At 35.6% G+C, this 15,185-nt stretch overlaps 1 protein-coding gene across 1 annotated transcript in view; it reads right to left on the bottom strand.

Annotated features, from left to right (window-relative positions):
- Positions 1 to 7,361: 7,361 nt before the first annotated feature.
- LOC131079672 (calcium-dependent protein kinase 1) overlaps positions 7,362 to 15,185 on the bottom strand; it is a 65,790-nt gene continuing 57,966 nt past the window's right edge. Inside the window, exons 2-8 of the mRNA XM_058017683.2 lie at positions 9,061 to 9,204; positions 8,777 to 8,929; positions 8,516 to 8,631; positions 8,271 to 8,438; positions 8,002 to 8,129; positions 7,801 to 7,900; positions 7,362 to 7,705 (exon numbers count right to left, since the gene is read on the bottom strand). Coding sequence (XP_057873666.1) covers positions 7,610 to 7,705; positions 7,801 to 7,900; positions 8,002 to 8,129; positions 8,271 to 8,438; positions 8,516 to 8,631; positions 8,777 to 8,929; positions 9,061 to 9,204 — 905 coding nt within the window. The 3' untranslated portion in view covers positions 7,362 to 7,609. The remainder of the gene's footprint in view (positions 7,706 to 7,800; positions 7,901 to 8,001; positions 8,130 to 8,270; positions 8,439 to 8,515; positions 8,632 to 8,776; positions 8,930 to 9,060; positions 9,205 to 15,185) is intronic.

Below are 15,185 nucleotides of genomic sequence, written 5' to 3'. Positions count from 1 at the left end.
GTTCTTCTATAGTCGAGCATTTTTATTTATATGGTGATTAATTTTAGATACTTCACCTCCTTCGGTGGTACCATCAGCCATGCTGGCTGCTAGCTATTGGTGATTTATCAATAATGACGATTGATGACTAGATTCGGTCAACCATATGATTAAGATACTCAATCTCGTTGAACCATATTGTAATGGGACCTCACATGGAACCATAATAATGTTTCTACTAAACTTGTGGCATGGTGATGATATTATGACTCCTACTACCGTGAACAATGATATGTCTAGATTTATTTTATATTGTTGACTATGTTACTATACCTAATTTTTGTGTATGGATTTGATTGTAATAATTTTTCCTTATATGTTTTTAGTATCTAAGGTGTTTTGTTTAAGATGGTGATATTTCAATACTCACGTAATTATAAGATGGTTGATAATTGTGTTCATTTAGTTAGTGGTAGTCCTAATTTTTGTGTATGGATTTGATTGTAACAATTTTTCCTTATATGTTTTTAGTACCTAAGGTGTTTTGTTTAAGATGGTGATATTTCAATACTCACGTAATTATAAGATGGTTGATAATTGTGTCCATTTAGTTAGTGGTAGTTCAAGAAACTTGCTCCTAGTAATGGTCATCTTAGCACATTGGATGAATTCATTAAAGGAAGATCACATATGTTTGTGTTATGATTTTATTATATTATTTTTTTCTAGTTTATCTAGTTTGTGGTTTGTTAAGGAAACAATATATCAAGATTAGGAATACTTGAAAACTATCACTTATTGATGAATGTGATAATAATGGTCAAAATATATCATTGCAAACATAGAGAATTTATGTGTCAATGAGATGAGCCTATAAGAGATTTTGGGATGCTCGTGTTGAATTATGAATAATAAAGTTAGTGAGATCTAATTGGAGATATTGAGGTCCCTAGAGAAAAGTGTTATAGTATTGTCTTGCTAAATTGGGAACTTGGTTCGATTTCTCTACTTGCCATTCAACATTATTTAACTATTTGGACCAATGGATGGAGCCCTATAGTATATGTGATAGTAATCAAAAAAACTTTATGAGCTTTGGCCTTAGAATGGGTGAAATGTGGTGGAAATGGATCCTTAGTTTAGAAATTCACCATTTCCAATCTTGAGATATCATTTCATTAGGGAAACAACCAATTAGGTCTAGCTTCAATCCTCTAGGAGAATTGGACATCGTAATTAATTGTTCACTTTAAATTTGATTTGATATGAAATGCAAGAACTGGGTAAAATGATACAAACTAACAAGATTCAACATACATAGATTTATACAAAATATAAAATAGACACAAAAGTATAGATTTGGAAATGAGATACAAAAAAGAACATGTAAATGAAGTCTACAGCTAAAATTGTTGGTCTATGGAGCTAGGTGCCCTCGACCTAGAGGTGTCCCTATCAACTGAAAGTTTAGAATCTGGATCGATGCACTATAGATCATTATCTCCAAAATTCAGCCTAAAAGTGTCAATTAAGTGTGCTAATCAACATAGTACAGGGGTTTTTGCCTATTCAAAGTTTGGAATTATGTAGCTCAATCTACCCTGTACAATTTCGCAACCTTCAACGATATGATCTATACATGCACATAAAGAAGAAATAAAAATGTTGTGATGTATAGGGGATTGACTAAGTCAAACCCCATGTTGGTGTTTCCTCCTTCGCTACAGCAATCTTGGATGAAATAGAGCTTACCCTTGGTAGTACAGATGTTCAAAACCTTAAAGGAAATACTTGAATAGATAAACGATGTCTTTGATGTGAAACTCCTTTCCTTGAAGTCTCACACAAAGCTTGATGTTGCTTGATACATGTTAATGGATTCTTTCATTATGGAAGAACACATAACTTGATCTTGATTGCTAAAGTCGAGTGCTTGTTTGCAAATTTCTCCTCAATAGCCTTGAAGATGCTTGATTGAATGCTCAATCAAAAGTGATAGGAATGCTAATTTGAAAGATCGGAGATATGAGTTCAAATGAGAGGGGGAGTTCTATTCATACACAACATACACCTTTTGGGGATTAATTTCTGAAGAAGGCCAACATTGGGAGCACTTTCCTACTACTTGCAAAGCCGACCATTTGAATTTCAAATGTGTGGGCAAAATGGTTGGACTTGTTAGAAATGCTTCATTAGTTGTCATTGATGTCAATCCTGGTGATCTGGATTGATCTGGATATTATAGTATATAGTGTTTGCAATGTATGTTGAGTATGCAGATCGTTGGCAGTGCAGAACAATGGAAGATAGTTATGTATAAATGAAAGGAAGTCAGCAATGGTTGTAAGTATACTCTTCTGGGAGATTGTTGCTCTGAAATTGTGTAGTGTCAGTTTATGGATATGTTTCTAAGTTTTGATGTTAGTTATGGCAATCAGTTTCATGCTCCTGATGTATATGCTTTAATGATAATGCAGTCTGGTGGTATTCAATGGATAGTTTTCAGGATTGCAATGCTCTGCATTCTTATCTCCTTGCAGATATGATAGCACAGTTTTGATATGTTGATTGTCATTGCTCAAGATTTTTGTATTCTTGTTTTGGTGCTCTAGAAGTCGTGCTCTGGATGTTGTGCTACAAAGATATATTCAGTTGTGCAATGTTTGACAGTTCTATGAGCTCCGATTTGCCTTTGTCTTTTAATATCTAATGTTAATCTTGGTTGATGATATGTTGTTTGTGTTTTTTGATTGTTTCTATGATAAGATGGATTGTATGCTTCAGTAGCGTGTTCTTGTGGAAGTTTGAGATTATGATCATTCTGAGCCAGGGAGACCTTGAATGTGATTGTAGCGTGTGATCTGACCAATGGAATATCTTTTGGGTAAGTGTGTTTGAGGTCGACTTAACGTATATCCTTATCGGCAGACACACACACACACACATATGTATGCATATTTTGTTCGGATGATGAGATATGAGACATGAGTATGAGAAAAAAAAAAAGTGAAGTGTGAGCAAAGAAGGTGATAAACGACAATGTAAAATATTGGTGAAGAAGGATAGTTTTTGTGCGACGGTATTTTGAGTGTGAGCATGAAGATAGTTAATGTGTTGTAGAGTTCCTTAACCGGATCTACTGCAAGTAGTTGAGGTGTTGTCTGAGCTTAACGGGAACTGATCCCATGCATATATAGATGCAATTTTCTTAGTTCATTCTTATTCTTCTTGGCAGTGAACCTTTACAATTTGGGCAATGAGCCCTCTGGCAATGAGCCTCCTTTCGTAACCACATATAACTAGTTATGTTATCTTGAGAGTTAACCCTCTTCGTAGTTTTTCCCATTTGGATTTTCCACGTATAAAAATATGGTCTCTCTTATGGTTGTGTATGTTTTGGATTTCATTTCATGCTAAGGTTAATTGAAATCAAATTTAGTTTCAGAATTTATATGGATTAAACTTGGGGAATATTGATTCACCCCCCCCCCCCCAGTAATTCGGTCTGTTCAACAAGACTAAGGTGTTAAGTTCCATAGTCCAAGAGGTCTATGGTGCTAGGTGCCACGGTCCTGGAGGTTTATGGTGCTAGGCACCATAATCCTGGTATTCTGGGCTGAAATAAAGGTGAATGAGAAAAGGATTATGTTGAGCTTCTAGAAATTGCAATAAACTGAGAACAATCAAGCATGAATCAGGGACATGAGGCGCAACCACTAAAGCGAGCCCAAAATGAGTGTGAAATTGTAGAGTGATACGATTTACGACCATATAATGGGTATATTGGTAAATGGTGGTTTGTTACATTGTTGGGTTTTAATCCCTTGTATGGTTTTCTTGTCATAGTGTTCATTCTATTTCATTCTTGTGAGTAATGGTACTTGGGTGGTTATGAAAATTTCAAGATAGGAACTTAAGTGTATGTTCTTTGAGAGATTTTGTGAAGAGAATTGCATTGGACTTCAATCATGTTTGCAAGGATGTATGTATGTAATCCTTGCATGAAGGATGCCGCTATGACCCAAGTTTGTAGGGAAGGGTTTAGGGGATAACATCAAAGTTTAGTGTTGTTCCTAAACATGACTATCTCTCCCTTTTTAGTATGCTTCAACTTGATGCTAAATTTATATTAAATGATGGTGATCTCACCTTCCAAAAAATGTCCTTACTATATAGGTCCAAGCTAATGAAAGGTAATTCATCATCATCAAACTTATTTGTTTGGAGGTTTAGGGTGTTTGACTTTCCAATATCTACTCCACCTTAGATGAACTTTTAGAGTCATTATCATTGTGGTTTCTATTGAAATGAAAGTGAGAGAATGCTTCTAGACTTATTTGAACTAAAACGATCAATACTTACATATTGCCTTTTGTACTAGATCAATGAGTATGGGAAGAGATAGGTTAGTTGTCAAACTTAGTGAGGCCTATTCTTCCAGGAAATAAGGACATGATAAACTTGGCCATGATTTGGCTACGGAATTATGGAAGCCTGCTAACATTTAATGATGATGTCAACTTAAGCCATTACGATTTGAGGATGTGAACAACTCATATATGTGGATGGTTTGTTTGCTCTAATTGTTGTATTTGGATCTATGTTGAGTTTAGTACTAAATCCTTAGGATGGCCTATGCTCACTATTGGCAATTAATAGTAAGTATCACCAATATGGTATCACATTTTATCTTGATGTTTGTTAACTGGAAAATTAGGTGATATGCCTTATGATTGAAATATGCCAAAAATGTTTGTTCTCAAAAGTACAAAATTGTCTGATATTACATCTATCGATATAATTTATGTATTGAATAATGTGTTTCCAAAGGATAATTGAATGGTGTAAATGGCCTATGAGATCAATTTATGAGTGTATACTTATGCATGTGTCTAGTTAGAGGCCACTCGTGGAGTCAACATGTTACTTGTAGGTTGGAGTTTGACTCAAAGACCTATAAGAGCATTGTATAATTTAATGGATCACTTTTGGGTAATATAACCAAATTAACTAGCCTACAATCGTAAACCCTTTAGATAGTTTATTTTAGATCAATGTTCATGTACCCTCTAATGTCACTATGTTGAACTAGGATCAATACAAGAGTTGATTTCTTTACATCACAACTAGGGCTGAGTAAGGGGTTCTACACGCGCATAAATAGAGGATAATTATTCTCATAACATAGCTTGTCCCACTCATCATGAGGTGATCATTGAAGTTGTGAAGCCTATGTCCCACTTATACATAAGCTTGTTGTTGCTCTAACATGACAAGAGTCAAGAAGCATAATTTTCCAAAATAAGTATTCAATCAAGCTACGAGCTACCCAATTGTATAGGATTTAAACAAGCTTCACCAATAGCATATAAACAATGGATGTCAAGATCTACAATAGATGTCAAGATCTACCCATCTCAAGAGTTTTGTATTGTCATTGGTATGTCAAGAGAAATGTCTCCTATGCTATGCTCGTCTAATGTATGGTTTCATGGCTTTGGTTGTTAGTTCAATCCAAGTCATTGATAGTAGGTACTAGTATTGGGTTTGTGATAAGACCATAAGACATCCTAATTATGTAACTTACAAAATTGTACAATAACAGATAAATATTGAGCTATATAGATCTTGTTATTCACCTTAGGTGATGAGGGTTGTTACACTTGTCTTGTGGTGATCACAAATGGTATAGAATGCTTGTCCATCATCACAACTAGTGTAGAGAATTAAGGAAAAGAATACGATCCATAATGTACTATGGGATGCACCAATCTTCCTTTATGGTTGGAATGCGCTAAAGGGTAAGTGTTAGTGAACCAAGTAATAGAAGACAAATGAAATGGTGTCACATTCACTTTGTGTTGCTAGTTCATCACTATATATGTATGAGTCAATCACAACTTACTTGTGTAAAATGGTCTCAAGTATTGTGCAAGTTGTATTTATGCCCTTGGTAATGATACAAGTAGTATAACATACTCATTTTTCATCATAGGTGATGTGGATCAAAGAAAATTTTGGGACCTGCAATACAACATAGGATGCATTGACATTCCTTTTCCAAATGGGATGTACTCATGAACTTATATGTTAGTTATCCAAAAGAAAGAAACAATGATTGCAATAAGGTTGCAGCTACTTCCTCTTTCTAGTTGATCACTATGTGTACTTGTGAGGTTGTTAAGTCATCCAGATTGTGTATGTGTTGGATGCCTAAATTTCATTGTGTTTACCTATGTAGGTATGGGCTAGTCATCTTGTATATAGGTGATGTATGCCTAAGCTAAAATATGTGTTCTTATGTTAATCACTTATGTGTGTGATATAAGTGGGACCTAGTCATGTTCTTGTATAAAAGATGTATGCTTGAGTCAAATACTATGTGAACATAGTATGTTGGAATGATATGGTTCCTATGTGGATTTGTGTGGGTTTGCGCCTTTGTACACTAATAAGTGGCATTGAACAAATACATGATTGAAATGTGTTTGTTATTATTATATTGTAATTAAATATTGTTATTTAAAAGTGATATCATAGATCTCATTATAGAGGAGATAGTGAATTCTCTCCACCTTTGGTATACAAACTATGGAGTCTCTAATTCCAAAAGGTACACAAAGGCAAGGACATTATGAATGATCCCTTGAGGTTGGATTCTAGGTTAGGGGATGACACCCTAACATTGTGAGCTTACCACTTTCTAGTGTGTATATAAGTGATGGCATAGAGTTGTCACAATGACTAGTTTGGCAAATCTAAATTAAATGGAAGATGCCTAGTCAATTATATTAGTACTTATGAGTTGGAAAACAAAATTAGTAATAATTAAGGGAAATGTCTATCCAATCTTAGGATGCACCAACATAGAAGTTACCCTTATACATCATCACTTATATATTGGTGTATCCTAAGGGCTGGATAGCCACTTCCGTTAATTAAGGGGTGGTTATCACAAAAAAATTCTAAGGAACTGCAACAACAAATTATAATAACATTCACAAGACTAAAGTGACTACAAGTGGTACAAAAGATAGTAATAAGGTAAAGGAACCTAAAAAATTTAGAGTAACTAAGCACAAACAATATCGACATGAATAAAAAGGGTTCAATAAATGGTCAAATTAAACAAAATTTTAAATTATTGTGTTTCTCAATCTTTTCAGCTGCAATGTTAATACGATACGAAAGAAAGTTCATTTCACAATGCAAATACAGTAACAACAAATTGTCTTGACATATTTGCATGACAATAGTGCTTCATTTAATTTTGCGACAAAACGAAAAAGATTGCATTAATATACAACCAAAAACAAGGCAAATTATATCCGCAGGAAGTAAAATGAGCAGTGAAGAAAATGCAGAAAAACTTTAAACTACGATGGCTGTTGAACATTATTGCATTGATTACGAAAATGCAAAGCTCATTCCCTAATAGTGTCTCCAATCTGAAAGAAAATTCTCATAGAATTGACCGTATACATGTGATTAAGCAATTGTACGCAACTTTTCATTGAGATACATTAGCATAGAGGAGTGTAAATAACTTATATGTGGTCACAACTGTGATTCATCAAAACAAGTTAATAAGATCATAAGTTCTGATGACATAACAGAATGTGCTTAGAAGTCATCTATGCCTTGGTTCATGTCTTCTGTTTGCATTGCCATCATGTTGACCTCTCCTCATCATGCAAGCAAATTCATCATAGTTTATCCGTCCATCCTAACATTTACACAAACAGCAAATAAGCATAAATTTAGCCTTACTCTCAGATGTTTTGAAATACATACTTATCGCTGATAGCAGAATATACTTACATTGTCTGTGTCTACCTCGGCAATTATATCCCTAATGCTTTCTTCATCACCCAATCCAAAGTTTTTCAAGGCTTGCTCCAATTCCTCCTTTGTAATGTACCTGCAGAAACCCCAAATGGATTTGGAAATCACATATTCACTATTAGTGAAACCAAATTCCTGAAAATAATGACATCCGCCATGGCTTCTAACCGAACTTACCCGCTGTTATCTTTATCAAAATACTGAAAGGCAGAATAGATATGATCTTCCTTGTCCATTCTGTTCATGTGCACTGTGGCTGTGATAAACTCGAGGTAATCAATGGTTCCATTCCCATCTACATCTGCCTGAAATAACAAACATAAAACTATATGAAAAGAGTCACTGAAAAAGTACCATTACATCAAAATAACTAGAATGATGTGGTGATCAAACTTTCAATTCCCCACGTGGATCTGATTTATAGGAAATGTACTTCATTATCTTACAGCATCCATCAATTGCCTGACTTCTGGGTCAGAGATTCGAGACCCTAATCTTGCAAGACCAGTCTTCAACTCTTCATATGTGATTGTACCACTGTTATCAGTGTCCATGGTTTTGAACATCTCCTTCAAACCCATTATTTCCTCTTCTGATAGATTCTCAGCAATCACCTGTATTTAGAATGAAATAATTTAGAGTACACACAAAAATAGTTAGATATACCTGATTCAACATTATGGAAGCATACCTTCAGAGCAACTTTCTTCAGCTTGTTCATTGCCCTGAATTGCTTCATCCTAACCAATACAGCAGTGTCAAGTGGTTTGTCAGGGGCTTCTCCATCTTCTCTCATCCATGGATGGTCTACATCAGGCAAAATAATTGATATAGAGTTTGAAGAAGTAAGCTAGTTAAGTATAAAAATCAATTTATATTGGTTTCCCATCAAAAATAGGGTATTTTTAGCATCAATCAGCACAATTCTTTACAATAAAGAAAAAGGACATACTCAAAACGTTAAGAGCTGTAAAACGTTCCTTTGAATCCTGTTTCAGCATATTTTTGACAAGATCTTTTGCACCACTAGATATAGATGGCCATGGATCACTTGTATAGTCAACGTGACCACGCAATATAGCATCAAAAATGCCTTGTTCCGACTCTGTCCAGGACAAAGTTCAATGTTGAAGTGGCAATCAATATATAGGCAGCAGCCATCACACACAGCACTGTTTACTGTAAGCATCTACTTTAAAAGATATAGTCCAGTCTAAAAAATATTTTAATAGTAACCTGCCCAAAAAGGAGGTACACCAGCCAGAAGAATGTACAGTATCACTCCAGCACTCCATATGTCTATCTCTGGTCCATAGCCACGCCGCAAGACTTCAGGAGCCACATAATATGCACTGCCCACAATATCTCTGAATATATCACCTGTGTCAAACAGATTAGATGAAGTGTTCAGCATTTGCAATTTGGTAGTTAGATTTGAAGAGCCTCTTGTAGAAAAAAAAAATCACAAAAGACCTTATGCGGCTATGCCCACATGACACCTGAAAGCAGCTTCTAGTCTTCAACGAGGCAGAAACAATAATCAAAAGTTGTTGCCCTTAATTTTTTTTCCATGCTTGGCCAAATTTAAGGATCAGAAATACCATATAGTCTCCAAAACCTTAGTATTACACAATTGTTTTTTATGACAGTGAAGTGTAGTAGGGTAGACACATATGTTGGACTTCACAAAGGATTTGAGATGCTATTAATCCTTTTAAACAGGCTTATTTGCTTATGTAGAGAAACAGTGCATCTCATGTTTAATTAAGCTTTCAGGCTAAAATCATTGAATCTTTTCCCTGAGAAATTAAAATTACATGTATCTCATTAGTTGAGAAAAAGCATTAAACATTGAAAGGTATGGCAACATCAACAAAGAGCTCTAGAGTCCGACTTGAGCAGATTAGAGTATATTACTAAATTTCAATGGTGAAGCTAGGGGTAATTTCTGGAACTGCAGGATGCGGAGAGGTAGGTAGTAAGAGACCACCAGGGCAGGAGCTATTGGCCTTCTGTGGCAAAGTAGGAGTTCCTATTTAAAATACAATTGAAACCAGTGGCTTCAATTCTTATCCTTACAACTTGCACGGAGTCGTGCTTAATGATTAGATAATCAATGACGACTCCAAACTCCATAGTGATCATTGGTACCATGCGGGCCTCTTTTCATAGTCTAAGCAAAAAATTCAACACAAGTAGTAAGAGACAATCAGGCAGAGGCTACTGGCCTTCTGTGGCAAAGTAGGAATTCCTATTTAAAATACAATTGAATCAGTGGCTTTAATTCTTGTCCTTATAACTGCCACAGAGTTGCCCTTTGCTTATTAGATAGTCAATGGCAACTCCAAAGTGATCGTTGGTATCATGTAGGGCTGTTTTCATAGTCTAAACAAAATATTCAACATGGCTAACAGGGGTAATAATATGAGCCTCTATGCATCTCCAAAGGACCAGGTGAATCCCCATGACGATCAACATTATTCCTACAAGGCACTTATTCCTCCAACATCTTAGTCAAATGATAAATAATGTTTTCAGATCCGATGGGACTTTGGCCCAGCAAGATCAATGTCTTGCTTGCTGATTTTGGAAGTAAGGATTGGAATTTGAATATGGTCATAATTTTCCTCCTGTCCATAATTAATTATTAGTTTTTGCATTCTTCTTGATGTGAGAAAATTCTTTAAGCTTAGGGTTCATAACAATTTGAAGATGTTGAGCCCAAATATAATGATAGAACTTTGTTCAAAGCTGAGATTCTGGAGGAGAGTCTCAACCTCACAAAAGGAACCATTTGGAGATCTGGTCAGCAGGTCAATGACCCAACCTTGATAAAGCAAATGAGAAGCAAATTCAGGATTTGGAGGAGGATCAAATGAAAGCAGAGATGGCAGGTGAGTAATGGATGGTGATGGGACCCAAAAAAAAAACTTGAAGCATTTGGAAAGGATCTCAATAACTCCTGCAATAGGAGGAATATTTATGTTTTTGACTATAGTTCAAAAACTCAGCAGGGCTAAACTTTGATTCAGACTAAGGACTTGACAGAAAAATTTAAAATTAAAAAAATCATTAATTTGTTAAATAAACTTGAAAAACATTCATAAAACTGAATTAATAGAACTCCCAAGTAGTTCTTCATCTATAGACCAAAAAAATGAGTTCAATAGACATCATAGTGTCATACGTCATATGATATCAATATAACTAAAAATTACAAATTTGTATTCATAATCTACAAATTTCTTCTACAGGTGCCCTTGAATTGGATGGTAACGGTTCATTTTGGACAACAATATCATCTTTAGCCTCAGTCTCAGGCATAAGATGTGCATCCAACAAAGCCCCTATTGATGCCTTACTTCTATCTCCTTATCCATTACCTGTTCTGGTGCCTCCCTCTATAAATGAGCAATCTCATCAGCAAAAAAATGGGCTTCACTTCCTCAACAATCCAATCTAAATATAGATCGATGTTATCAAAGTCAACTGCCTCATGGATGTCCTGCATCTCTACCTTGGCACGGCAACGAAGGTTGTACGGGTACCACACAAAGACAAGACCATTTGAGTGTTTTTGAGTCAAACTGTTGTGCTTTTTCATGTGAATGTGTAATAACCAGTTGGTATGGTAGACTGTTAGCCTATTCAGTTTGGTTCCCGTAGGCTAATAAGTTAGGGTTAGGGAACTTTGGAGGAACTTTGTCCTGCAGTTGGACAGTATTTGATGTGTAGTTGAGCTCCGACAGTTATTATGAGCATAATGCCCTTTTCAGGAGTAATTTTGGGTTATTTTACTGTTTTCCAATACTTACTATTTTTAGTTAGTCAGTTTTAGGGATCCACTAAGACAACTGATAGGATTACTATGTTTAGTATTGTCAATGGGTTTGGTTTTGAATTAAAAATAATGATTAGTTATTAATTAATAAAGTTAAATTAATGATTCAATTTTATCATTATTTTAATTTCTTAAATAAAGGGACTATAGGGCACCAATTATAAAGTGAAAAATGTTTTATATTAAATAAATGGAGCCTTGTTATATTTGGATGCCACATCGGAACGTTAAAAAGTGACTTTATTAAATTAGAAGGGAAAAATGAAGAGGATTGAACTTCTTAGGAGAGCTACAAAGTTCATTTTTGTGGAGCTCATTTCTGATGTTGAGTTTGATATTTGATATTGTCGATACTTTGGAGGAGATTGCACTTCTCTGGTTTGTGAGGACAACCTCTTGCAGGCAACATTGCCCACATTGTTGAGTAACATAATCTAGAGAATTTCTTGGTGTTTTCATTCAGGAAACATAGTTGAGCTCATTAATATTTCCTATTTCAGATATTGTTGTGTTTGGCATTGTTTATTTCGTTGGAGGGCCGATTTAAGGAGATTGCAGAGAGTTGTGGTTTGTCTTCATTGACTTGGTCGTACTCTTCATAGGCTGGGCCATTCTTCTCTATAGCTGGCCTTACCCTTTTGAGCAGGCCATACTCCTCAAGGAAGGGAGGTGAGACCCTTGGAGCTGGGCATTTTCTGTTGGAGGTGTTTCATTGAGGGTTTGGAGGTGTTTGCTGGATTATTTGTCTATCTTCTTCATGCCATTCAAGCTGGGAGTCATTGTGCCAAGTGCCTAGGGTTCTTGAGTGTTATAACTTATTCTTGCTGATTATTGTTGCTGCAGACCCTTACTTTACATTACCAGCGAATGGGTATGTTACATTTATTTGTGTAATCGATTTTGCCCAGCTGGGTATCTTCAGTTTTGTTTCTGCAAAGTACTTCCAGAAAATGATTGATTAAAAGCATTGAAAATTGCAGGCTATTTCATTTGTATTTACTGTTATAAAGTTGTATCTGTTGCAATATATTTCTGCTTCTATCTTCTCTATCAAACATTCTAAAAACGCAATAAAAAGAAAAAAAACAAAGGCAAACAGGGCTGCATATTACAGAAGGGCCTCAAATGTGCTCTAACTACACTAATACCTAGAAGTGCTACAAGAGTAGGACAAAATGCAAATAGCAAGAGACTGAAAATTAGATGTTTTTACATAAAAATAAAAATCTTCCCACGAAAAATCTATAAGGACAACATTTAGTAAACTTAAAGATAAACTAAAGATAAACATATATGTTTTTTATACCAAGCTGCAAAGCTACTCTCAGAAAACAACCTCCCTTCCACGTCCTGATAAATTTGCAACTAATCTTAAATGATTTCTCTAAGAGCTTTATCAAGGACCGTCCTCCCCATGCACATGTTGAAGCCATCCATAATTTCTTCATCTTCACCAAATAAATTGGAGAATAGTACTTTTGGGTTTAACTAGTAAGAAATGCCATGAATTAGTGGAGTTGCCTATTCCACCTTTGTTGTAATGTCCCCACTTTGAAATATAATTTAATAATAAATAAAATAATAAAATTCAAATACGAAAGAATAAAAATAAAAAATTAAATTAAAATAATAATTAAATTTGATTAAAGTTAATGAATGGTCAAAAGGCATGAAATGTTAAGTTGTGACTCCCCCAAATATGAGGTATAAAAGGGAGAAGAGAACTCATTTGAACGGGGGATAAATTGGGAATCAGAAGGGCAGATCTGATTTAAATTAGAAAAGTACAGATCTGATTGTGAAAGGTTGTGTCCCTCTCAAAGGCCAAAAAAATGAAGAGTTGCACTCTTTCAAAGGGTGCTAATGGTTAAAGGGTGTGTCTCTTGCCAAAGGGCATACATGATGAAGAGGTGTGACCCCTCCCTCACATTGAGAGATATAGAGGAAAGGAATCAAAAGCATCCAGTGACATCACCATCAATCGGATCAGATCAGAACTGATATTAAGTTACAGGCAGTAACATCCTTGTTTTTGGTGATTGCTGCCAATAAGCAATAAAAATAAAAAGAAGGGCATCGATCTTTCAAAGGGGTCGCTGCCACTAAAGGTTATGATCATTGTTTGTGGCCTTCCACCACGGGTGGAGGGGGATAAATAGCCCTGAGTCTCGAAAGGAAAATACGCTAGAAAATCTACATTCAGAATCGGGATAAAAGAACAGAATAAAAGGTGGAATACTTCAGCAGAATAAAAGCAATAAAGGGACGGCAAAAGCTGTAAGAACTTTCCATTATCTGCTTCAACAGACATAGGCCAATCTGGCACATGTCACTGTTATGCAGAGCATCTGATCTTTAGAGTAATCAACTATAGTTAGATAGTTAATCACAGAATAATGGTTAAGCAGCGCAATGATATCAAAGATCAGCAATACATTTCTGTAATTATTAGAACATGGCTGCCAGTAATTGTAATGAGTAAAGATAGAAGGCTCTCTACAATTTATATATGTATCCAATCATGGTAAGAGAAGGGAGAAATCCTAAATAGGGGGAACGGTGTTGGGGTCACCCTTGAGAATGCCACCTCATATGAATGGCATGGGCCACATGAGGCCAAAGGAGGGTGAAGGTGTTCTGCCTTTGGGCTTAGAGGGTTAGACTTTTTGAGCACCCTATTCAGAGAAGTCCTTATCCTCTGCACTGTGAGGGACTGAACTGTGTATGTCTAATCATGTAAGCGGGAGAAGGTGACATGATTGAGGGGGAACGATTATAACGATGCCTCACTAGGTATGCCACCTCATATGTATGGCATGGGCCACATGAGGCAAAAGGGGGGCGTAGGTGCACTGCCTTTGGGCCCAGGGTAGAGGGTCACAAGGACACCCTATCATAGTACCCATCCTAGCTTCCTATGATTAGGGGTTGCTTTAATTAGCTTAGGTGATCTCACAATCAAATAGCCAGTTGTCATTTGTGTTCATGATCTCTACATTTATAGTTTAATTTGTAAATGTCATTTACTTTGTGTATTATGATTGTAGGTTGTTTTCTAACTTGTTTGCAGGTTTCCCCTTTAAAAGGATAATGGTACCCTCTCTCTTAACCTCCCTTATTGACTAAGAATAGTAATCTAGGGCAAAAATTAGGGTAACTAACAAAAGAGGGCATTACATTTGTTCAATAATGTACTAAATATGTTCATATTTTTTTTGTTTGACCCATACAAAAGATATGAACATTGCCTTATATAAGTAACCAATGGAATTTTTCTCCCCATCCACCAACCACAAAGCCCTAACCAGTGGTTTTAACACCTAAAACAAGACAATATACAATTAAAAAAAATTAAAGAAAATCAAAAAATTAATAAGCTAGAAAAATAACAATTTAGAGAATGGTCTTTATTTCAATTTATACTTACTTTGTTGATCTTATCCATGTGGTGACCATACAAATCATAAAATATGGTCTTCAATTTCACAATCCTCTTCTTCAAACTTCCTTGAATAAGGAT

Source organism: Cryptomeria japonica, chromosome 9, assembly GCF_030272615.1.
Source record: "Cryptomeria japonica chromosome 9, Sugi_1.0, whole genome shotgun sequence".
Classification (NCBI taxonomy): Eukaryota; Viridiplantae; Streptophyta; class Pinopsida; order Cupressales; family Cupressaceae; genus Cryptomeria; species Cryptomeria japonica.
This window is presented reverse-complemented; position numbering and strand designations above follow the sequence as displayed.